A 25849-nucleotide genomic window follows, 5' to 3' on the forward strand; every position below is an offset into this window, starting at 1 on the left:
TATGCGGTTTTTTAAAACTTTATATTCATAACATTGATTTTTGTTAGATTTTTGGTTTTGATGTTGTGATCATGTCAATCTATTGTACATAACTAGAGAATTAGAAAGAAAAAAAAACTTTCTCTATGAATTGCTTATTGAATTACAGGCGCGCCATGCATATTTATACGAAGTCACATTTACTCTATACGGCGGCCGTACGGCCAGTCGGAAGCAGCCGTTTTATTAATTTTTATTCAAACCACCTGGAGGTAGCTGGTAGCAAAATGTTAAAACGGCTATTAGGGTTTACGACTCGCCGTACCGCCGCCGGAGAGTAAATATGACTGAGGCATAACTTCATTTTGTACAGTATGCACAACCTAAAAATTTAACCATGGTTCAACGCTATTGGGCGCCCTGTAACTTAAACGAATTTCTGCCATTCAATTCATCGACGAAGCTTCGTAGATCTCTGTCATTTTTTTCAGAGTACCAACTCCAGGAAACTTTTCGAGAACTTCATGAACGGAAGATGTGTCAGGTACAAGGTGACGAATCTTTGATGATGGAGGAGGAGAAAACGTTCACAAGGTTTGCTTGAATACTAATATTTTTTCGATGCGTTAGTTCAGTGGTTGCGACAGACATGCTATTGGCTATTGCTAATGATCACGTTGATCATGTTGATTTACCCAGTATGTCCCACGTATTTGTTTTTGTGTGTGAACTAACGTCACGACATGTAAATTATATTAACAGCTGGATTAGACAGCTGGCCTGGCAGCCGTCTGTTTCGAGGAGTTTTTTAACATTTTAATTTTTATTAAATTTCTCCTCATACACAGACGCACTCACACTAGTACAAGGTTATTATTGTATACTAACCTCGTACACCGGACCGCGTTTGACCCTGGATTTCGAAGTAGTCTGCAAACATCGCTTCATTGCTGAAGAGTGAAGTAACTAATATTTGCCGAAACTCCTTCTCGCTACTCACCGGGGCTCTTTCCGGTAGGAAGCAATACACTTAAAAAAATTTAGACATTATTTGGAAATAATAATAGTACAAAAAGAGCAAATTCGCTTACCTCGGCCTGGAAAGTGACTTCGCTTGTCTCTTCTACGGAAATACAAGGAAGCCCGTTGGTGGCGCTAATAAATTTCACAACCTTGATTCAGCTCCTCGGTAATTTTATAACTGTGTCTAAATTCTTTGATAGCGCAATTCTTATGATTAATTGGCTAATTATGGGCACCAATAAATGAAATACCTTCCAAAACATAATTCAAGATTATTGGCAATGATAACACTTTTTTGCAAATAATTTAAAACGATGACTAATAAAAAAAATTGAAAAAAATATACGTGCCTGGAATGAAACCAGCAGTACAAGCTTTAACGAACGCCAATAATACGGTATACCAAAGTCTATACAATGAAAAGATTGGACACTTCATGGACTTCGCGTAATGCCTTGCGTCGATTTGCGTGTAAAATAGATTAGGTGCCTTCAGCCTTGTCTTTCCCTTGTCGTGTCTTTGATATGAATATAAATCACTCGCCCTCTTTTGGCCAAAAATTGATATCGTCGCTGATCAATTTTTATCTCCGTGAAATCTTCACTGAAGATCAAGGAAAAATACATATTTCTTTAAAGAAACTTCAAGGAGAAGTCGCCAAAGGATCTAAATGGTTCGGTAAGTGTCATAGCAGAATGTGAAATCCCAAATGATATGTTATGTTTTATTTGGGCAAAAGTCCATTATATATTTGCATGTGTCGTGTGTGTCGCGTGCACATGAATGATATTCCTTCGCATTCGAGATGCAATGAACCCATGGGTGACACAGACGGCTCGCTATCGTGCAGCCACCATTAGGCACCCATGGGTACATTACCGCCGCGGTGCACAGGATAACCACTGGCGCGGCACTTGCAACACCTTTAGCTTATTTTTTTGAATTAGCAATACATTACTGATTTCAAATTCGATAAGCTTTGGATATGAAACTTACCAAACGATATGAAGCCAATTTAATTTCCTCTCTGTCTTTCTGGTACTTTATATCGATGATTATTCTTGATGTCGAAGAAGGCATGGACCTGATTCGCCTGTTTTCTCTATACGCACAGAGAGGGCGCGCGATATTATTGAATAAACTTGCTTGTTTACGTCAGATCAGCTGTACTGCTGGTTGTGTTCTAGGCGCTCAGCACTTTTTGACAAGCAAAAAAAAAAGTTATCAACCCAACTTTTAGGGCGGGACCACACAATTTTTTTTTTTGGGGGGGGCGCAGGAAACAAAATTGATAAGCTTTGGATATGAAACTTACCAAACGATATGAAGCCAATTTAATTTCCTCTCTGTCTTTCTGGTACTTTATATCGATGATTATTCTTGATGTCGAAGAAGGCATGGACCTGATTCGCCTGTTTTCTCTATACGCACAGAGAGGGCGCGCGATATTATTGAATAAACTTGCTTGTTTACGTCAGATCAGCTGTACTGCTGGTTGTGTTCTAGGCGCTCAGCACTTTTTGACAAGCAAAAAAAAAATGTTATCAACCAAAATTTCAGGGAGGGACACACCAAAATTTTTTTTGACAAGCAAAAAAAAGGGTTATCAACACAAAATTTAGTGGGGAACGTCCCCCCCCTCAAATTTATGGGGACACGACCCCCCTCCCTCCCCCGCTTCCGCCGCCTATGTCTGCACCCCCGATAAACTTGCCTCATCATTCCACTTTCCCGACTGAACTCGCAAGACATCTTGCTCGTTCAGTCCCCTTTCATCATATATTTATTTGTTTGACTGTTTATTTATTGTCTATATTACATGCAAAGAATCTTTATTTATATGATTTGTGATTGTAAACTTACTTAAGGAAGAAAATAAAATATTCAAAACAAAAAAAATCAGATGCAACCTGTTGATTTTTTTGTACAATTTTCTATTATGCGCCGACGACTTGAATCGAGACTGTTCGATAGGAAAAATTCGCATTTCGATTGTTGTTTGCGTAATTTTCACCGCAGTATTAAGGATCAGATGGAGTGTCTATTGGCGAAGATTTGGAGGTAAGCAATTTTATAAATAATTTCGTCTATATTTTTAAAATCAAATTAGATGGTAAGATTTAGATTAATAAAGTTAATAAATTTAGAAAATTTTGGCGTGTTTTATTCTCTCACATTCGTGTGATGAATGAAAACGTCAAAATTCATTATGAAATGACTAATGTTGTAACCCGCAAGTGAAAACCCGAACCGTACCGTCCCGTATAATCCAATAATTTGCAAGCGGGACCCGCTGACCCGTCGGGTTTCAACCCGCAAGTCAATTTATCTTTGAAAAATGAAAAATATTATTTCTGCAATCCCCACACTATACAGGCTCAAATCAGGAAAATATATGCCAACTACTAACCTAGCCTAGAGTGAATTTAGTTACAATTTGCAAATTCGCCTTTTATTACGGAGAGAAAATGTTTTTTGGGGTGACTGTGTACCACGAAATGGGTCCGCTCTGATCTCGAAATTGAAAGCATTGCGCAATTAACTCCTCTGATTGGAGCCGCAGCTCAGCGTGCGCTAGCTAGCCCAGGCTGCCCAGCAAAGATCGGCAATGTTGTTTTTCGGTCGACGGTCGACACGGCGACTCACAACAATCATAATTACAATATTCAATTCTATGGGACCTCGTCTATAAAGTAATCAAAATTGAAATAAATACCAGGATAATGATACAGTCAATTTTTTCTTCTTGTATATCTCCATATTATTTCCTTCTGTTTTTGTATTTCTTCCAATTCTTTGTAAACTAATACAAACGTGCACGAGGGCGCCCATGAAAAACTTACGTAAACAGCTCGTGTTACTAGTGCTTAGCTACCTTAGCTAGGCTTTTATTTATTTTTTATCTCTCTCGATCGATCGGTCAAGAGAGAGGTATTTGCAAGAAACTTGCAATCCATTGCAATCCAATTTTACATCTTCAGAAATCTTAAAGACTTTCAATCAATTGTACATCGGAAAAATTAAGAGATCTGGGCATTCAGGGTGTGGGGGCTTCAGTTTTCATCAGAAAATGTATGCAATAACGTAAAGGAGGGTTAGTTAGCCACTAGACTAGACCAGCTTAGTATGTCTTCAAAAAAAATTACAAAAAAGGGCAGCTAACACTCTGACCTGACGGCACGCTCTATCAGGTCATGACCTAATTTGGTAATCCAATAAGCAAACATCTGTCTCATCACTGCCGTGCACCGCAAATCCCTCGAGCTCAAACAGCGAGCGTTGCCTTGGAAACGGGCTCGACTCGCCCCACTCCGAGTCATAAAGCATTCCTTTCTCTTCCACGTGGCCTATCACTCGCTCCTTGCCAGACATGATTACGCAATGTATTCTGGCTTCTGTCTACATTCTCCGAACACATCCCCTCCCCTCTCTCTCTCTCTCTCTCCCCCTCTCCCAGTGTAGTCGTAAAACATTCCTTTCTCTGACTGTGCTGCACTGGCGCTCCTTTGAAAGAGCAACTCGATGTATTATGTCGAACTGTCTCAGTCTTGTTCACTGTTCACAAGACAAAAATACTCTGGAATTTTTTTTAAGGAAATATCTACGTCTCTAAAAGAATCCGCCACGTAAGAAGCACATGATCCTTACTCAATTTTCATTGTTAATGTTTTTATTATGCGTCGTTACTTCTCCCTTTTTTTCGTATGACTGTCTTCGGGTTTGAGAATGAACTCGGCCCGGCCCGCAACCCGCGATCGGGGGCATACCGGCAGGTTAACCCGTACCGCAACGGGTGCGGGTTACAACATTAGAAATGACATGCGTTGTGCGAGGTTAGTACAACTAACCTCGCATGCTTGTGTGAGTGCCATTAGGGGATTAACAATGCAAAATCCCCCCCGACGGGGCTCATCGATTTTCGTCTTTATTTCATAAAAATATATCTAAGTCTATAAAAAGGACTTTACCAAAATAAAGATTATTATCCTGTTTTAGCCTAAAATGCACCAAAACGGGAAAAATAAACTTAAAAGGGGAAAAAACAGTGACTCACTTTGGCTGTCGCGCAACTTCAATTCCCTGTTTTATCCAAACTTAATACATAACACAGGGTGCTACATAACTTTTTTGAAGCACTTGCCCAGTCGGGCAAGTAAATTTTCAAATAGTTGGAAAATACTTGCCCGAATATAGATTTCACTTGCCTGAAAAATCCTTCAAAACAAAGTTTTATTGCTTCAAAACAAGTTATAGCCTTATAGTTTTACATGTATACCATACCATTGACGGCTTTAAAAATACATTTTTCAACATGACTACTGATGTACCTTGTAGTTGTATTTTTTTTTTTTATGATTTTTATCTTGAACATCATGACAAAATATATGGTAAATATGCTCTTTAATTAATTTCCTAATCTCATATATTTTCCATATATTTTGGAGGGGACTAGGACACACAATAAAAAAAGGGGAAATCACTGAAAATAAGCAGAGATAAAAAAATAAGAGAGGGGGAGAGAATGAAAGAAAAAAAAGTAAGAAGAAAGACAGAAAGGACGAAGAAATAAAGGAAGGAAGAAAGAAAAGAAAGAAATATAGAAAGACAGAGAGAGAGAGAATGGCTGCGGGGAAGAGAAAGATGGAAAAAAAAAAGGGAAAGGAGGATGGAAAGAAAAAAGAAAGAAAAAAAAATGAGAGGAAGAGAAAGGAAAAAAAGAAAGAAAAAAGGTAAACAGAAAGGAAGGAAAAGGGAAAGAAAGAAAACAAGAGAAAGGAAAGAAGGAAGAAAGGAAGAAAGAAAAGGTATAAGGATAGATGGAAGGAAGGGAAAAAAAAGAAAAAAAGAAAAGATCGATACAACGAAAGACAGAAAGAAATGAAGGAAGGAATGAAGGAAAGAGATGAAGGAAGGCAGAAAGAAAAAATGAAGAAAAGAAAGGATGGATGGAAAAAAGAAAGATCAAAAGAACGAAAGACAGAAATAAAGAAAAACAAAAAGAAAGAAAGAAGGAAAGAAAGGAAGGAAAGAGAAAGAAAGAATGAAAGACAAAAAGATAGGAAGGAATGAAGGAAAGAACTAAAGAAAGAAAAGAAAGAATGAAAGGGATGAAGAAGGAAAGGAAGAAAAAAAGACAGGAAGAAAAGGTAAAGAATGGATGGACGGAAGGAAGACAGTAAGAAAGAATGAAAGGAAGGGGAAAAAGAAGGAAGGATTAAAGAAATAGGTAAACAAAGGTTGGATGGAAGGAAGAAAGAAAAAAAGATAGAAAGAAAAGAATGACAAAAAGAAAGACAGCTATAGTAACAGAAAAAAATGAACAAAAGAAGAAAGGAAATTTAAAGAAATAAAGAGAGATTCAAAAGAAGGAAAGATAGGCAGAAAGAAAAAAAATAGAGAGGAAGAAAGCTCAAACTATCCAGTCATAAATAAAGAAGAAAATTTTTCAATTTCCTTGGCTAAAAAAAATAGTTACGAAAGAAACCACGTTTATCAACATACACACAAATGCATATGTGGGACTGTCAAACAATGTATTTCAGTGTGTGCGATACTGTATACAGACGATCATTCGAAACCCGATCATTTTTAAGCATAATAGAAGTGAAAATTTCTCCTTTTACTGCTTACAAATGACAGAGCTACCCCCAATTTATAGGAAATATGGACACTACAAGAATTTTCATTGGTAAGAAATGTGAATTTTGACAGTTCTGAGGGAGATTTCTTCCAGAGCAAACTTCGTTCGTGCAGCACCGTACTCCGTAGAAACTTAAAGGAGAATGAAACCCTTGAAACCAGCTGAATCCATATCAAAGAGAAAAATCAAAGAAACATATTGTTGAAAGTTTGAGGAAGATTGAATGAATAATAAGAAAGTTATGAGCATTTGAAAATTGAGATCACTAATGCCATGTAGATCCTCCCATTGGCAATGCAACCAAGATCTGTGATGTCACACACGTACAACTCCCTCATTACTTTAGTACTTATTTCACTTATATTCTCACTTTTATAGAGTCTATCACAAGGTGAGGTGTTCTCTTTATGAGAGGACAAGTACAGAGGTTTCACAACATTATATCAATGATGAATCGTTTGTCATATGATTAGAATGAGCAAAAAGAGATGTTTTGGGGTACATTTTCAGTGTCCAAAAGGGGAGAGTTGTCCAGTTTTGGACACTGAAAATATACCCCAAAACATCTCTTTTTGCTCATTCTAATCATATGACAAACGATTCATCAATGATATAATGTTGTGAAACCTCTGTACTTGTCCTCTCATAAAGAGAACACCTCATCTTGTGATAGACTCTATAAAAGTGAGAATATAAGTGAAATAAGTACTAAAGTAATGAGGGAGTTGTACGTGTGTGACATCACAGATCTTGGTCGCATTGCCAATGGGAGGATCTACATGGCATTAGTGATCTCAATATTCAAATGCTCATAACTTTCTTATTATTCATTCAATCTTCCTCAAACTTTCAACAATATGTTTCTTTGATTTTTCTCTTTGATATGGATTCAGCTGGTTTCAAGGGTTTCATTCTCCTTTAACTACATGCATCGGCTGCGTGGACTAGGCGCTAGCTAACTAGGTATGCTAGACTGCCATTGATTCTGTGTGTGTGTGTACGTCTCTGAGCTGTGTGTTTATTGCAGAAAATGGCGCAAATTTTGCAATTCGAAAGAAGAAATGAATGATATTGCTTTTTTTTGTCTCTTTTTCTTTTCTTTATTTTGATGGTGAAATATGGGGAATCTTTCTAAAATATAATTTCCATAGGAGAATTTTGGTCTAATGATGGATATGGGTAATTCATTTAAGTTTATTTTTTTCCCTTTTGGTGCATTTCAAGCCAAAACAGAATAATAATCTTTATCTTGGACAAGTTCCTTTGATATATTTTTGTGGATTAAAGACAAAAATCGATGAGCCCAGACGGGGGATTTTGCGTTGTTAACCCCCTAATGGTGGCTGCACGATAGCGAGCCGTCTGTGTACGAGGAGAAATAAAAAATAAATAAAATGTTAAAAAACTCCTTGAAACAGACGGCTGCCAGCTGTCTAGGGTGACCCTAGCCTTGAGGACTCCATGATGATATTTTTTAATATTTTGACATATATACTTCTTCATCATGGAGCCTTGACACTTCCCATAGACGCATAAGCGAGACCTACACACCCGGATAGATTTTCCTAGGAAATCCATAGATAGATAGAGGGTGAAATTGGTTTGTACAGGTGAATTTTATTTATCTATTAACCTTCATACGCCAAATGCGTATAAAGGGATGAAAATTATTTTACTATAAATGGCAAAAATGAGAGGTTTCTTACCAGACCGATCTCGTGTAGATCCCTTGATCGGTTTGTCAATAAAGCAAATACAATACAGCCTGACCCTTGAACCGCTTCGTTATGACGTACCTTTGATTAGCGATGTTACAAAATGCTGTTCTGAAGAAGAATTTATAGATAAAAATTATTATTTCACAAATACTAAAATTTAATATGTGATTATAAATAATTATTAGTATTATAATAATTATTCATAATCATGTATTAAATTTCTACACAAACTGATTTCACCCTCTAACTATGGATTTTCTATTATCCAATCGTTGGACTTTGCCTGATTTTAAATTTAATACAGGTTATCTCTGCTTGAAGGGACACTAAAAACTCTTTTCTGTGATGTACAGATACTCCTAATGTTTAATGGGATGCTGCACTAGTGTTATTTAGTAAATGTATTATCATCTCCAAAAGTTATATCATGATAATCATAATAGCACTACAGTGTCAGATCTAGGGGGCAAGACTGCCAACCTTCTTTGATTTTTTTTAAGTTATGAAGAAAAAAAAGGGAGAAAAGGGAAAAAGTAGAAAAAAAAGATAATATTCTGTCTACATACATGGACATATATCTATAGCTCTATATCACCTATTATTCAATTGATTAAAGGTCAAGTCCACCCCAGAAAATTGTTGCTTTTGATAAATAGAGAAAAATCAAACTAGCACAATGCTGAAAATTTCATCAAAATCGGATGTAAAATAAGAAAGTTATGACATTTTAAAGTTTCGCTTATTTTTACAAAACAGTTGTATGCACAACTCAGTGGCATGCAAATGAGACATTTTACATCCGATTTTGATGAAATTTTCAGTGTTATGCTTGTTGGATATTTCTCTTTTTATTCAAATCAACTTTTTGTTGGGGTGGACTTGTCCTTTTAAAATGATGACGTCAAGTTTAGATTGTCTTGCCAATTTATCATGAACCAGGGTGCTGCCCCTGGCTTAGATCCTCTGGAATAAGCGAGTAAAAGCCGGCATTTGGTTGGCTGTTTGAATGCAGGTGAAGAAGATTCTCTTCCATGCTGGCCGATTTGAGAGGTTCCTGTATAAACACACTTATAAACTCATTATTAAAGGTCAAGTCCACCCCAGAAAATTGTTGATTTGAATCGATAGAGAAAAATCACACAAACATAACGCTGCAAATTTCATCGAATTCGGATGTAAAATAAGAAAGTTATGACATTTTAAAGTTTCGCTTATTTTACACAAAACAGTTAAATGCACAACTCAGCGATATGCAAATGAGAGAGTCGATGATGTCCATCACTCACTATTTCTTTTGTTTTTTATTGTTTGAATAATACAATATTTCAATTTTTACAGATTTGACATTAAGGACCAACTTGACTTAACCATAAACTGTTAAAATAATGGTAATTCCTCATGTTCAGGGAGAAATAAAAATTTGTTTCACTTGACAAGAAGGAGAAAATTAGAATATTTCATATTTCATATAATTAAATACAAAAGAAATAGTGAGTGGGTGAAGTCATCAGTCTGCCAATTTGCATACCGACCAGGATGTGCATATAACTGTTTTGAGAAATTAAGCGAAACTTTAAAATGTCATAACTTTCTTATTTTACATCCGATTTTGATGAAATTTTCAGTGTTTTGCTTGTTGGATTTTTCTCCTTTTTTTCAAATCAACTTTTTGTTGGGGTGGACTTGTCCTTTAAGTCATTTTATATTTCCATTGATTACAGGAGTTCAACATGTATGAAGTGTGAAGAAGCAGCCGTTGTCATTGCAAGAGTAAAAGATGCCTTTTGTAGGTGAGAAATCATTTTGATTTGCATGGTCTATGTGTAGTTAACTGGTACATATACATGTATCTCACTGCAAAAGTAAGTTTAACCAGATTATGGACCTCAAACAATTAAAGTGGATTGAAGTAGGCCGTATACTGCAGAAAATATGTTTATTTTCGGCCTGTGATGTAAGCTCAACTATCTGTGTGCTCATCCATTCACCATCTATTCTTGTAATACTTTATTTCTCTCATCTGTGTACATGCAATTAACTTATTCTATATGTAAACAAAACACACATAGTCAGATGGTAAATTGCCAATTTGTCTACTGCCAACTCCTCCACTCACCACATGGTCTACTTTCATTTAGTCTAAAGCCATTCCGTCCATCATCATTTTGTCTATCAAACAACCATTTGGTCCATTAACCATTTGGTCCAATCATCACTTCGTCTAATCCCCATTTCATCTCACAACCAGTTGGTCTAATATCCATTTCATTTTCATTCATTTTGCACAATTTAACACTTAGTCCAATCAGACCAAATGGTATATGGACTAAATGGCTATTGGACCAACTGGTTATTCAGACAGAATGGCATTAGACTAAATGAAAGTAGACCATGTGGTGAGTGGACGAACTGATGACAGACCAAATGATAGTAGAAGAGTTGGCAATTGGACGAAATGGCATTAGACGACTTGGAAATTAACCAGTCAGACAACAGTATTGTACTACTAAATGGGTACTTCATGCTGAAAATAATTAAATGATTTGAACAGAACAGAATGAATCCTGCCCATCTGCAAATTAGCATAGAGACCTGCAGTCTGATTGTAAATTAGCCAACTTCACAGCTCTTCAACTCACAGGCTGCTTAAGTTATCGTATTATAGTTATAATAAATTTATTTGAAAGTAACACTAGTACTTTAGTTATAGCAGTTTAGCTACCCTTTGATTTGCCTGTTAAAGTAGGCTTATAGTGCATGAGCGTTATTCATAGCCTAAGAATGTTCATTTTGCTTAACTTTGGTTTAACTTTTTGTTGATTATTCCTTATATCAATTTCCTTCTACAGAAATTGCTTTTTAGCTTATGTAACCCATCGCTTCAAAGCTACCATAGGAAAATCAAGATTGATACGTGACAAAGAAAAGGTGAAACCAAACCCATCATTTTTTTGTTTGCTTTCTGTTATTCGTGTTTAAAACTTTAATTTATCTGAAATTTCAAACACAAGTATGATTTCTGCATGATGTATTTCATGCTTATATTCTGCTTGTTTATTGCTAAAAATATATCAATAAAAATACGAATAGGTGAAATACGCAGTATGATTTCATTTCCTGTGAGATTCAGCTTTATGTACATGAAAATAATATGCAGAACTTTTGTACAATTTTTGCCCTATAGACCAAAATGGCTTATCGAATTTGAAAATCAAACTACACTATTTCAGGTTTGGTATGTCAAGATTTGAAGGTCTGGGCCCTGTGAGAAAGTAGCTGAGCAACTGATGATTTTTAATGTGATTAAGTTTATTATAATCATTTTATACAATCCTGAATCCATATTGCAAATCAACTGTATGATGGTGGGGATCTAATGCTACGCACTTTGTTTACAAACGATAAAAACTGTGGCAATTTTAATATTTGAACAGATTGTCTAACTCTAATTTGTGGTATCTATTAACCAAGAAGAAAATATCACAAAACTCACTAATATGAATATCCTGCCATGTTTTACGAACACATCTCGATTTTGCCACCCAATGTGGAAGGGGTCCTAAAGCTATACACTCGATTTTATCATTCAAATAAAAAGTATTTCCTGTGCCTCAATTTCTCAAATATGTTCCTATTATTATAAGAAAGTATAAAAGTTAAAGGAATATAACCTTAAAATTCCAAACAGCTGCTGGTTTTCTCTGCATTAAATGATTTGTTGCAAAATTGAATAGGAATCGTTCATCACACTGCATTCACAGTTCCACACAGAGAGTGCACATTTTGCCATTGAACTTGCATGCACAATGAGTGATGCGTAGCTTTAGGACCCCCTACCATACATGTACTATCATTTGCTAAGCTGTCATGCCCAAATATGGATCATTATTAATGTGATGATCTCAATTGCTGAATGAGTGAGGAGATTTAGGGTAGAAGTTAGCTTGACCATGTAGATCTGTTCAACATATTTTCACAAAGCAACTGTTGTCTAATGCATTTTTCTTTCATTTTCATAGAATTTAAAAGTTTGTTGCATATGATAGTCAGTAGATACATATAGTTGCGATGTTCACTTCCTGAATTCTGTTACATGTAATTTACAAGATTAGTGTTAACGTGGAGAAGGTTTATGGTTCACCATGTGTAATATATGTAATATATCTCGTCTTTCCATTTCAATCTTTCTGCCTGTATTTCCTTCCCTTCTTCATATTACACATGGTGAACCGTAAACCTTCTCCACGTTATAAACTCCACCATGCAAACCTACAAAGATCATAAGATTAGTATTATGGTGACTTTGCCATCCTATTGTAACTTCCATGAAATCTTTGATTTTGATTGGTAAATGCCCATTATTCACCATGATACTACCATTTGATGGCAAAATACATTAATAGTAATTTTTCAGCCCTACCTAATTTTTGTCTATTAGTGTGTAAGTTGAATTCAAAATAGCCCAAATACAGGTGCATGTTCCCCGTGTTTTTCTAGTTAGAAGATTGAATGAGTAAGTCTTGAATAAAGTGATTGCTGCCAATTCACTCACATCTTTGTTGGAAATGTTCAGGTTCTGGTTGCATTCTCTGGTGGTCAGAACTCGTCTGCAGTGGCTCGATTGATTCAAGAAGGACGCTCAGAGAATCAGCATAAGAAATTCAGATTCATTCCAAGTCTCATCTACATTGATGGTTAGTGGCATCATATTGAGTTTGATAGTGATGTACATGGTAATTATTGTGGTGATAATGATAATGACAATTGTAATAATACTAGTAGTTATATTTGTTATAAAGGTGTCTGTGATAATAATATCAGTTAGGGCTGAGTCGAAGTAGGCAGTCTATTTGTGACAGACATTTATGCTGTTAGTCACCATTGCACTTTCTTCCAAACCGGTGGACTGCTTAAAATAGGAAATACTTAAGATATTAAGTGTCGCCAAAGACAATGAATCAACCACTTGAAGACTTATATTTCTTTATCTAGATCTTTATATAAAAACTATCACGTAATATTTCAGACCTTTAATCAACCAAGTGGGCAGAGCAATGTTGCTTCGTCTGTTTCGTCTATGGTATTGAGCACCATTTCTCAATTTTCTCTATTTTATTGGCACTTAACGTTATCCTGGCCCCCATTGCATAAAAGTTAGGATTATGTTAACTTTGCCATCCAATGGTAACTACCATGGTAACGCTAATCAACAGCCAATCCGAATCAAATATTCTATGCAAGTTACCATTGCATGGCAAAGTTACCATAATAGTTACTTTTATGCAACAGAACACAAGTGTGTGGACACTGCCACTTTGTTCTGTTTGTGACTTTCAGTTACTGGGCTTCAATTTTTCTGTGGAGTAACTAGAAGTTGTAAACAGACGAAGCAACATTGCCATGACCACACACTGGGATTACTATGTTAGGGCCGATAAATTTAAGCAAGAAAATTATGAAATGCGGCTTGGAGTTTTAGTTAGCAACTGGTTGAAATTCAAACATTTACCGGTTCTGGGGTTTAATGACTTGTCTGAAATACCATAAATTCTCTGTGAGATGAATTGTGCTTAACGAACATGTTATTTACTCTTTATTGATATGATAGTACTTGTAATTTCATTTAATCTTTGAAATTCCTCTAGATGGGATTATCATGGATCAGACTGCATCAGAGAGGTGTACAAACAGAGAGATTGTTACTAAACTCATGAGTGCATATGATATACCATCATGTGTTGTTCCACTAGAAGAGGTAAAGATTTTTGTTCATTTTCATGTTTTTTTTTTATTGGCTTAAAAAATAAAGCTTTTAAGCTAAAGCAAACTTCAGGGGAGCCTTGCATGACAGTCTTGTAACCATAGTAACAGTTAGACACTGCTTCTCAGCCAATCAAAATCTATTCCAGATTGGACGTTTGTATATTGGAGCTATCTTTTCTAGAGCTAGTATAGAGGGCATAACTTCTAAGTTCCCTGGTGCTGATAAGCTAGCAGAGTCAGATCTGCGGATCAGCACTGGGTTATGTTATTTAGCAGTCAGTCCTTTCTATGTTATCAACATCCATTCTGGACTGATCAGAACCAAGAAAAGTTGTCGGATCTGACAATCTGTTGGATGACAATGTTGATAAATGCTTTCCTGGCAATCAGTTTAAATTATGGAAAAAACTGTTACAAAGGGATTGGATAAGGTTGTTCAAGATTGCATGTAATGTTCAGTGTTTGTTGTACAATGCCTCCTACTTTGCTTGTTGTACGCAAGCAAATGAGAGGCTGAATATCAAACATTTGTACCGTTGCACAGGTACCGTCCATAATGTACCGTTGCACAGGTCAGAAAAGGTGACATCACCATAAGAATATTATTCAACGTATTGCATGCGCTTAGTAAATGCAGGTGCAATACGCGTAGGGCCAGACTTACTGGCTGAAATGCCCATTGCTGCTGCAGATCAGATGCGCGTTTTAAATGATTTTGCTTTCGCTTTCAAAATTTTCTTTCTTATTTGCATAGATTTACATAGGAAAAAAATGATTATTGTTTGTATTTTTGCTAATTTCTGAGGCATTGTAAAACACAATTAGCGAATATTCTTATTCGTGCAAAGGTGCAACATTTCGCATTTGGTGAAAGAAAGAAACACTCTATTCATCTTTCTTTCACCTTATGCGAAATCTCTCACAATCTCACTCTTGCTTATTCGCTATTTGTATACTGTAAAGCCTAGCTCAAATGTTGCTAGAAACTACCCACTTACTGCATTGTAATGACTGTTTCATATCTAACTTTCACTATATGATATTCATTTTGTGTTAGGTTGTCAACATGAGACATTCTTATGAATCTACTCCTAGAGGTAAAGATGATGATGATGTTGCCACAGCAACAAAACATCTTAATCAACTCAGTATAAATGATGCAGACAGTCAAAGATTACTAGAAATCTTGAACAGCGCCAAGTCGCTGACGGCAAAAGAAGATCTTATCCAAACTCTTAGGTGAGTATCAAATTATTAATTAAATTTTTTGTTGATTGATAGATTTATTGTTATATTCAGTTTGGGAATTTTCAGTGAAAAAATGTACAGTGATATAAAATACATAAATGCAGAGTGAAATAAAAAGCTGATGTCCCATATTTCTAATGAACATAACTTCTTAAATATTGACTGCAAATTCACTGTTAGGCTGGTTTGATTTTTTTTATTTGTATAATCAATGCCAACTTTGTCATTGAATGTACCGGGGGGATGTTTCATAAAGTTGTAAGTAAATTTACGCAAAACCTTGCCTATTGACTAGAATGTGGCTAGGCAAAAATGTGTCTCAACAATATTGAATCGCACTCGTAAACTGAAGTTGAAGTATGCAGATGTTGATGAACACTATCAATGTTATTTTCAGGCAAATTATTTTTTTGCCTAATTATAGATATGATTTCGTGAAATTAATTCTTTCTTTACTCATTCTTTATATTTCAGGAAAAATATTTGGTGCTTTATATTCCTTTTATTTGTAAACCCATGCATAACATTACAATCAGCTTTTTTGAAAACACCACCCTGGATAATACAGTGTGTCCCAGAAAAAAGAAAACCGGGATTCCCATGTCTTTTTTCTTTAAAGGCAACTAAATGATGATGTTTTATTTACATAATCATATAATTCAATTATTTCTCTTTATTTTGATACCTAACATGAGACCAACACTTCACGCATTAATGAGTAAGATTGGTTCGAGATAAGACAACCGTGCTTATTCGACGATTGGCTCATTAGCATTTCTTTTGTATTCTTTGTTAAGATTCTCTCATTGATCCATGAAATGAGAGTGGATTCAGATTCACACGTGAGTTTCTGGGCAAATCGTTTCTGATATGCCTCAATATTTATTATTTGTAATCTGCCATGCGTGAACAATTTGCTTAGCTGTTAGTTTCAAATTTGAGATGAGATTCCACTCTTGCCATGAGTATCAAATTCATAGTAAAAAAAATATTTAATCATTGTGAAATCTATCTCTGAAAACGGGTTTCCTTTTTTTGTGGGACGCACTGTATAGGAGTTTAAATAACAGTTCACCGTTCACTATGTGGTTGGTCCTAAAATAGGACTGTCAGGTGGTGGTGGAGAGATAAAGATGAAAATAAAAGGTGAGAGATAGAGATGAACACATGAGTCATGTGGTCCAGTGGTTAGAGCATTGGACTCATAATTGCAAGGTTGTGAGTTTGAATTCTCACTCTGCCATTGTCTCCACTTTGATTAAAAAAAAAAAAAAAAATTAAAAATGAAAGGTGAGAGAGGCAAAGGTTAGATTGAGAAGTATCTTTCGTGATATAAGGTGCAATCCAAATTCCAAAAGTACTTTAAACCAGATTAGATTGATGACTTGGATGAGATGAGATAAGATGGGATGAGTAGATGAGCGAGCAGAGACTGAGTAGATGAGCAGCGGAGAGTAGAAGCGGTGAGGCACCCAGACGTTTCAGGTAGCTTGTCTCACCTTCAATCAATGGCCTGTTTCATGAAGAGTTACTATGGTAAAATTGCCATTAAAGCTACCATGGTAACAGGGCTCAGCAGCCAATCACAAACTAGATTTCCAACTCTCCATGGTAATGGTTACCATAGTTGTAACTCTTTGTGAACCTCGCACCATGAGTGCCTTTCATTTTCATCTCTATCACTCCATCACCCAACTGTCATATTTTCAGGACTAACCACATGGTGAACCGTTAACCTCTCCCACGTTGTCTGTACCACTATGCAAACATTTTATTTCATATTTCATCTTGATTATTTCATTTCCAACTGTTACAATATGTTGTTTAGTTCCATACATCTTGATACATAAGTACTACTACTGTCTTGTCATGGTCCTCAGTGAACCATCGGCATTCTCATGTACATACAGTATGTACATTCTTGAATAAAATAGAAACAATCTGCTTCAGCATACAAAGAATACAGTAATCACAATTAGTAAAAGTACAATGCCACAAAAATAAAATCATAGATTTGAAAAAAATATGTGCAATATAGACACGATTATAATACAAACAGGTTGGAAACCTTCAAAGATCAACCAGCCTGGATTTATTTATTCAAACATTGCATTCTTCATCTTCAGGCATAGGCTTCTTGCTGACGTTGCCAAACGGACTGGCCATACCAAGATCATGTTGGGTGACAATGGAACCAATCTAGCATCAAGGGTGCTCTCCGGTATGGCGCAGGGTCGCGGGGTCACCGTTCCACTCCAGGTCACGTTTGCAGACAACAGAGAGGGAGACAATACATTTGTCAGGCCTTTAAGGTAAAAAAAAAACCTCAGAAATAATTTTCATATCATGTGATTGATACAACCATATCATTCCTTTATTCAATGTTAAAGAATTACAATGAGAGCTTGACATAACAATAATACTTTGAACATTCAAGTATGATTTTGCATACTGTGCAAGAGTGGTTGACAGTCTCAGCACTATAAAAAGTGAAAAATATAAACATTTCTTATGTAGTTGATCTTGCTTTTTAATATTGGAAAAAAAATTGTTTAATATGTATATATTGATATATCTTTGTTATCATTATTATCTTGATATTCTTCTTTTTGGTCATTTTGTAAATCAAGGGAGTTCCCTAGTCGTGAAGTTGCACTGTACAACCATTTGATGGGTGTAGAATCTGTGTGTTTGCCCACTCCGACAACCAAGGCAAGCCAGTATGCAAGCATCAATAAACTCACCAGTGAATTTATAAACGGTCTACAAGTTGGCTTTCCCTCGACCGTTTCAACTGTACTAAGGTATATTCAAGTACTTCTAGTCTTTTCTTTTCATGCCACAGCCCACCATCATTAGGTTTTGGGTTGTCGATCGGGCTGTCCGTATCGTTTTCTTTCTCACTGTTACTAATGATGAGTCATCATAATAATAATAATGATAATAGGCATTTATATAGCGCCATCTATCTAGAAATATTCTATTCCGAGGCGCGTTGTTATTATTATTATTACCCCGGCTTTAGCTCGAGCTTCCTCTTAGCGCTCATGCATTCAAGGAATTAATCCTGCCGGGTACCCATTCACCTCACCTGGGTCGAGTGCAGCACAATGTGGATAAATTTCTTGCTGAAGGAAATTACGCCATGGCTGGGATTCGAACCCACGACCCTCTGTTTCAAAGTCGGAAGACTTATCCACTGGGCCACAACGCTCCACGAAACATCAAACTGTAACTTTATGATCATCTTCAAACTTGGTCAAAATATTCATATAGGAGTGGCAGTAATTTGATTATGTTTTGTGGTTTTACAGAGGTCGTTATCTACATTTGAATATATATCTCTCTCTCTCGCAATAACTGAAGAACCCCTTGAATGTTCATCTTTAATCTTGGGCCATGTATGCATATGGGAAATACAATGATCTGATTTTGAATTTGTGGTAACAAGGTCATAAGTGAAAGGCCATAGCGGTCAACTGAAAAAAAATATTGTTTTTGCTATTAGAGAAGTGATTGAGGGTTTGAATTCAAACCCGACTCGTGAATGCGTATGGGAGTGACAATGATCCTGTTAAAACATTTTGGTGTCGTGAGGGTGGTGGTCACAGAGGACGTTGTATACATTGAAATATCTTGTAATCATGATAACCGAAGGACTATTGGGGGATCAATTTATTTCAAACTTGTTTCATATATGAATATCGGAATGAGAGTGATCTGATCATACCATAATTCTTGTTATGTCATATACATTCGTAGTGATAATGACAGAACCTTTTGGGGATTTACCAAAACTTATGAGTATTTTTTAATGTCAAGACCAAAGTAATATAAAATAGGCTCAACTATGACTAGAGTCTTGGTTTCCTTTCATATGAATCATTTCCAAATGTTGAAAGATGACCTCGGCACTTTGCCCAGAGATCTTTCAATATTTTTAAATGTTCAGGATTACTGGCAAATGAATGTGTATTTTGTAATATCAAACCTGATAATGAATGAAGAGAATGACTATTGCCCTCTTTTTGTTTCCCAGGACAGGGGAAAAATTGTGCACAGCCTTGTCTTCTGGAGATGGGGACAATTGTATCATGTGTAAGGTGTGTATTGTCAATTTTAGCACTTCAAAACTTCATTTAACATTTTAACTGTCTTATTATTAAAATGTTATTTTTTGAGGACTCTTTCCCTTTGAATGTTTTTTTAGACAGATGTATGCCAATGTATGAAAGCTGTAAATTGTCACTGTTGTCATCACCTTTGTCAATTATCATCATGATCATCATCATCGTTATCATCATGAACATCATTAAAACATCATGACTTAAACTTTATATTTAATACTTTGATTATATGATTTGTAAATTAAATTTTTTATTAGTACTGGTGTAAAATATTGAATTTATACTTAGAAATTTTTTTTGAATTTTATCATGTGAAAGATATAGAATTTAACATGTTCATAAAGTAGAATCTTAGTTGCTTGAAGTGCCTGTATGCATATACACTGTATGCCAGAGACAATGGTACATACATGTATGATGATGAAAATCAAATTGTACACTATTAAATTGAATGCATACGGTAATGATTATGTAAAGGAATGTTTTTTTACCGTATTTCTCCATAAACATGTAGGGTCCCCTAGATACTGATGTCCCAGCATGCTCTGCCTTGAAGTCTACCCAGCATTCCCTAGCTGAGCTCACTGACACAGATAGAGGAGAGCAGACACATTGTAATTCATCATTGTCTTGTGAGTCAGCCAGCGATCAGTCATCGACAGAGTGCTGTGGGCAAGGTGACGGCAGCTGTCATAGCACCAGGAAAGTCATGTAAATAAATCTCTTTATTATTGTAGGTTCTCACTGCAGACCGAATCAGCCCAACTATGCTCGATCATTCTCTTTGGCCTGGTCAGGTGATCGGTTCGGGGGGCCGTTTCATGAAGCTGTTCGTAAGTTAAGAGCGACTGGTGAATCCATCTTACACGCTAAACCATCGCCAATGGTGTACCATTTACCAAAAGAAAGGATCACCAGTCGTTCTTATCTTACAAACAGCTTCATGAAACACCCACTTGGTCTTTCTTGACTGTCAATGATCGATGTCGATCTGACATCTTACACAGCAATTTCTGGCATGTCAAAATATCTTTTGTGGGGGTCCCCTCTCGGGGAGGGTTTTGTGCCCCCCCCTCCATATTTCTCAATAGACTTCCCGGGTATCATCGTTATCATTAGGGTGTATTGCTTTTTTTTTTCTTGTAAACAACAAGTATCCCACTGAGTGGGTGATTTCAAGTTCGGTGTTGACCTCTTGGTGTTGGTGTGAGACCAATTTCAATGTCAGCAAAGCACCAAACTTAAAATACAGTTGGTACAGGAATTTCACAAGGTGTTGAGATGTCAATAATGTGATATGGATGATATTTATTAACTCAGAATAGGTTTTGGAGAGAGGGGAAGCATTCTAAATTGTGCTCCTAACACAAACACGAGCGCCAACACTGAACTTGAAATCACCCAGTGTCTTTGAAAGTGAATCTATCCACGCGGGTGCCTCTAATAGTGTATCCTAAATGAGGTGAATTTACAGTTCATGTGAAAGTGGTCAATAAACTCTGATATCATGCTCAACTTGAAAGGTTTGAAAGATAGAATGAACATGCCAGGTGCAGAACTTTACATGTCTTAAACAATGGGAATCTAGGAAGAGTTCAGAAAACCCATGCTCATTCCGTGGCAAATTGGGCATCTTTAGTAGTTCAAACATGCAAATGATGCACGTCTATGAGTATGTAGTGGTGCAAAAGAAATGCATGAGGAGAGTAAAAGTATTACTGAATCAGGGCGCTAAATATCTTGAGATTTTCACGAAAAAGTAACCGATGAAAAAAATAATATAATGATCACCACACTTTTGTAAGATTGGAATGTTATGTGATACTCCAGTATAATTCACATTATTGAACCTTTCCCAATGCTCTAGACGGGTTTTAACAACATGGAACCTGACAGTTCTGGTCCTGAGGCCTATGCCGCCCTCAACAGCCAAATGACATTGAATCATTATAAAGCTAGACTTGTGTGTATTCCCTCTTAGATCATTTGGAGAAATGTCAAGGTGGTTGTGTTACGGCTGTAGGATAACAATACGAGATATGGTGAGTAAAAGTCATTCGATTATTTTTAATTCATTTATTTCATTGATCATCAGAAACATAGATAACCTGTAAGAAATTATAAATATAAAAATACATTAACAAATTAAAGTGATAGTGGATAAACCATGATGACTAAGTGCCAAAAAAGATGCCATTAAAGTAACATATTATCATTGACAGTGGGGTCATATAAGAGCCCTCATGTCTGTTATATATCACTCTTCTGACACTTAACATCTATTTTCCCACCTCTAGCATAGCTGCCAGTAATTTCAGCATTTCAAGAAATAAATTAATAACTTCATATGAATCAATAACTTAATTAAACTTTGGCTTATGTGTGAATAGGGGAATGACGATCTGCTTGGATTTGGGGTCATGAGTTCAAAGGTCACAGAGATCATTGTATTTGAAAATCCTGTTTGTCATTACACCATATGTGTTATAAAAACCTGTCGCCTCCACAAATACTGTATAATTAAAGTTAGTATAAATACTTGTAGAATTTTGTACACGGGATGCTATCTTGTTACATTTTCATCTTCAACTTCTATGCGACATGGACACCTTATTGTCCAATTTATTTTATCAATTATTTAGTCTGGAAATCTGAGTCGCCTCCACATATACTGTATTATTATAATTAGTATAAATACTTGCAGAATTTTTTACACTCGATGCTATCTTATCAAATTTTCATCTTCAATTTCTATGTGACATGGACAACTTTTTTGTGCAATTTATTTTATGAATTTATTATTTATTTATTTATGTATATGATTAATATATCCCTCTCCTCCTTTTTAAACAGAAAGAAGTAAATGCCCTTCCAGATTATGTTTTAGAGGAAGCAGGAAGAAGGCAGAGAAGGTAAAAGAATACAAAAATATTTCTTAGGTTGAATTTTTAACTCTTTACATGTCATAGTTATTAATTTATTCCACCCGATACACATTAGCTCCTGCTCAAAAAAAGTCTGGAGATCTGAGTATGGCTGATAATTTCTTCTTTTATTGACCAGTGCATTCTTGATATCATTCAAAAGATCCTTTAATTCTCTTTAAAAGGAATGATACTCTGGTATGATCATACCCTCTAAAAAAGGATCAGCATTCCAGAGAGTTGGATGAAAACTGAATTTTAATGCTACACTATGAACACAAATGGCCATGAAGAATCAATGAGAACTTCTTCTTTTGGACGTCATTAAGTATTTTAGTTAGTATGGTTGAGTGATAGTTATGAATATGCATGCTTGTTTGTTTTGTAATGTGTTTGTGATTATGCCAATTTTTGTTTTAATCCATTTAATGTTGATGTTGTAATGCATGAAAATAAAAGATACATTTGGTTTAAAAAATGGGTACTTCCAAAATAATGTCTTTTTTGCTTTTGCACCTCCATGTAAACCATAACCATGGAAAGTAGGGTGTCATTTTAATTAAAGGAGAATGAAACTCTTGGAGCAAGTTAGCTTTTGTGAAAGCAGAAAAATCAAAGAATAAGATCAACAAAAGTTTGAGTAAAATAGGACTAGCAATAGAAGAGTTATGAGCATTCGAATGTCGAGATCACTAATGCTATGGAGATCCTCCCATTGGCAATGCGACCAAGATCTATGATGTCACAGATGAACAACTCTCCCCTTTTGGACACTGAAAATATACCCCAAAACATCTCTTTTTGCTCATTCTAATCATATGACAATCGAGTCATCAATGATATAATGTTGTGAAACCTCTGTACTTGTCCTCTCATAAAGAGAACACCTCACCTTGTGATAGACTCTATAAAAGTGAGAATATAAGTGAAATAAGTACTAAAGTAATGAGGGAGTTGTACGTGTGTGATATCACAGATCTTGGTCGCATTGCCAATTGGAGGATCTACATGGCATTAGTGATCTCAATATTAAAATGCTCATAACTTTCTTATTATTCATTCAATCTTCCTCAAACTTTCAACAATATGTTTCTTTGATTTTTCTCTTTGATATGGATTCAGCTGGTTTCAAGGGTTTCATTCTCCTTTAAAGATATTTCAATCACTGTTTTTATGGTATCAATAATCCATCAGTTATACCCAAGACAAGGGAAAATGCTAAAAAAGAAAGTCAGATTTCCAAACTTTTTTTGAGGAGTTTATTAAAAGTCATACTCAGATCATTCAGTTCCAAGTGACCCTTCTCTCTCTCTCTCTCTCTCTCTCTGATTTTCCTCTAACATGCCTTACTTTATTCACCATGGTTTGTTATTGTGGTCACCGATATGCTTTCTTTATGAACTGCTAGACTTGAGCCCCATAGCATAATAGGAAACTTTAAAATTGATATTTATAATCAGTAATGCCGGGGAAAAACATTGAGACCATGGGCCCGTCTTACAAAGAATTGCTGATGATTTCAGTAAGAAATCCATTAGTAAGACGAGGCCCAGAAATTAGGCTTGGGAAGGATATTGCTCCCAAGTTCAGTGAACCCTGCTCTCTTACTTTAACCTTTCAAAATGAGCCAATGACTAAAGTGACATTATTTAAAAATAAATTTTCTTTTATTTCCTGTTTTCATAGGTCTGTGATGAAAGAAGAAATTCAGGACTTTTTAGTGACGGATGAAGACAGATAACAAACAAAAACAGGATATTCATTTGCATTTTTTTCCTCAGAGAGTCAGAGTAAACTTTGAATTATAAAATAGGGCTGATATTCAATCCTATTCTTGGGTTAGAGCTCAAGTTAGACAATCCTAACAACAAGTTTAATTTAATCAATAGAGATTAAATGAAATCAAAATAAACACTGAAAATTCACCAAAAAGGATGTGAAATAAGAACGTCATGACAGTTTGCAATTTTGCTTAATATCACAAACAGGTTTATGTACAGCACAGAAGTGCGCAAAGGAGAGAGTTAATGATGACATGATTGACATCATTTATTGAATTTTTCTTTTTGTTTTGGTATTTTATCATAATCATCATAGACTTCCTGAATAAAGAAGATCTTGATTGAATCAAACTCAATTACAACAGAAATGGCAATACACATGTCCATGCTGCAGTGAAATCATGTTTCATATTTTTTTTTTTTTTAATGAAATTTTTATATTTTCATTTTATAAAATACAAAAGAAATAGTGAGTGTGTGACATTACCAGCTCTATTACTTGCATACTGCCCATATTGTGCATATTATTGTTTTGTGAAATCGAGGAAACATTTAAAGTGTTTTAGCTTTCTTAATTTACATCTGATTATGATGACATTTGCAGTGTTGTGGTTGTTTAATCTATCTCTGTTTAATTCAAACAACTTGTTGTTGAGATGGACTTTTAACTTTTGAAAAGTATCTTGCCTGTCTAAAAGAAATACTTAGTTTCTTGTAAGTTTTAGTAATTCCTGCAAGTAGTATTATTCATTATTCCAGTCTATTACTACAGAATATGAATGACTGTGCCTGTCCTAGAACTGTAATTGTTTGCATGATATGAAATTTAAAAATGTCTATTTTTGTAGATTTTATTTTACGATTTGACGGCACTGACTAAAATAAAATAATCGTGCAGTTTTCTTTTTTTTGTGTGAAACCACTTTCAAGAATGGAATGGGCTGAAAATCTCAGGATATAATCATTATTGGAACTTTCAGATATGTAAAATAGGCATTCAGCTAACATTTTTAAAGAATGATAAAAAGATTACCGATAGAAGCTGCTAGAATGAATTAACAATGATCAATGGATGAAAACACAACACTAAAAAAATATTGGAATGGCAGATCATGTAGTACAATATAATTCGCATCATTTACAGCTTATTGTGAGCATTGAGCATATTGAGAGTAACGTGATGTTAGATGGTATATTGATTATTCTAATTTATTTATTTTTTGCACAATTTTATTGACAATGTTTTAGACTTACATGCTTGTTTAAAGTGTGGCGATTCGTCCCATCATGTCAGAACAGTGGAAAGAGATTTTTAGCTCTTCAGTCTCACTATGAATGAGGCTGCAGTGTGCAGCTAGTATGATACAAGACTATTATGTCATATTGACTCATTATCTAGGGAAATGTGTTTGCTAATAAATTATGACATCAAAACTTAGATTTGTTTCCTTTGATTTTTTTTTCATCATATGATTATACATCTTGTTTGTTAAAGTTTTTGTTCAACTTGCTCTCATTCCTTAAAGGACAAGTCCACTCCAGGAAAATGCTGACTTGAATAAATAGAGAAAAATCAAACTAGCATAGTGCTGAAAATTTTATCAAAATCGGATGTAAAATAAAGTTATGAAATTTTAAAGTTTCG

General features: G+C 35.4%; 1 protein-coding gene across 1 annotated transcript; it reads left to right on the forward strand.

Moving 5' to 3' along the window:
* Window positions 1-185: 185 nt before the first annotated feature.
* Window positions 186-25642, forward strand: LOC129254468 (cytoplasmic tRNA 2-thiolation protein 2-B-like). The gene is made up of 13 exons (XM_054892933.2): window positions 186-573; window positions 10083-10151; window positions 11211-11289; window positions 12935-13055; window positions 14007-14116; window positions 15182-15363; window positions 17499-17684; window positions 18003-18176; window positions 19412-19475; window positions 20014-20210; window positions 21481-21541; window positions 22353-22411; window positions 24110-25642. Exons 1-13 carry the CDS (start codon window positions 377-379, stop codon window positions 24162-24164), a joined length of 1554 nt encoding a protein of 517 aa, XP_054748908.2. The 5' UTR covers window positions 186-376; the 3' UTR covers window positions 24165-25642.
* Window positions 25643-25849: the final 207 nt, after the last annotated feature.

Source organism: Lytechinus pictus, chromosome 2, assembly GCF_037042905.1.
Source record: "Lytechinus pictus isolate F3 Inbred chromosome 2, Lp3.0, whole genome shotgun sequence".
Taxonomy (NCBI): Eukaryota; Metazoa; Echinodermata; class Echinoidea; order Temnopleuroida; family Toxopneustidae; genus Lytechinus; species Lytechinus pictus.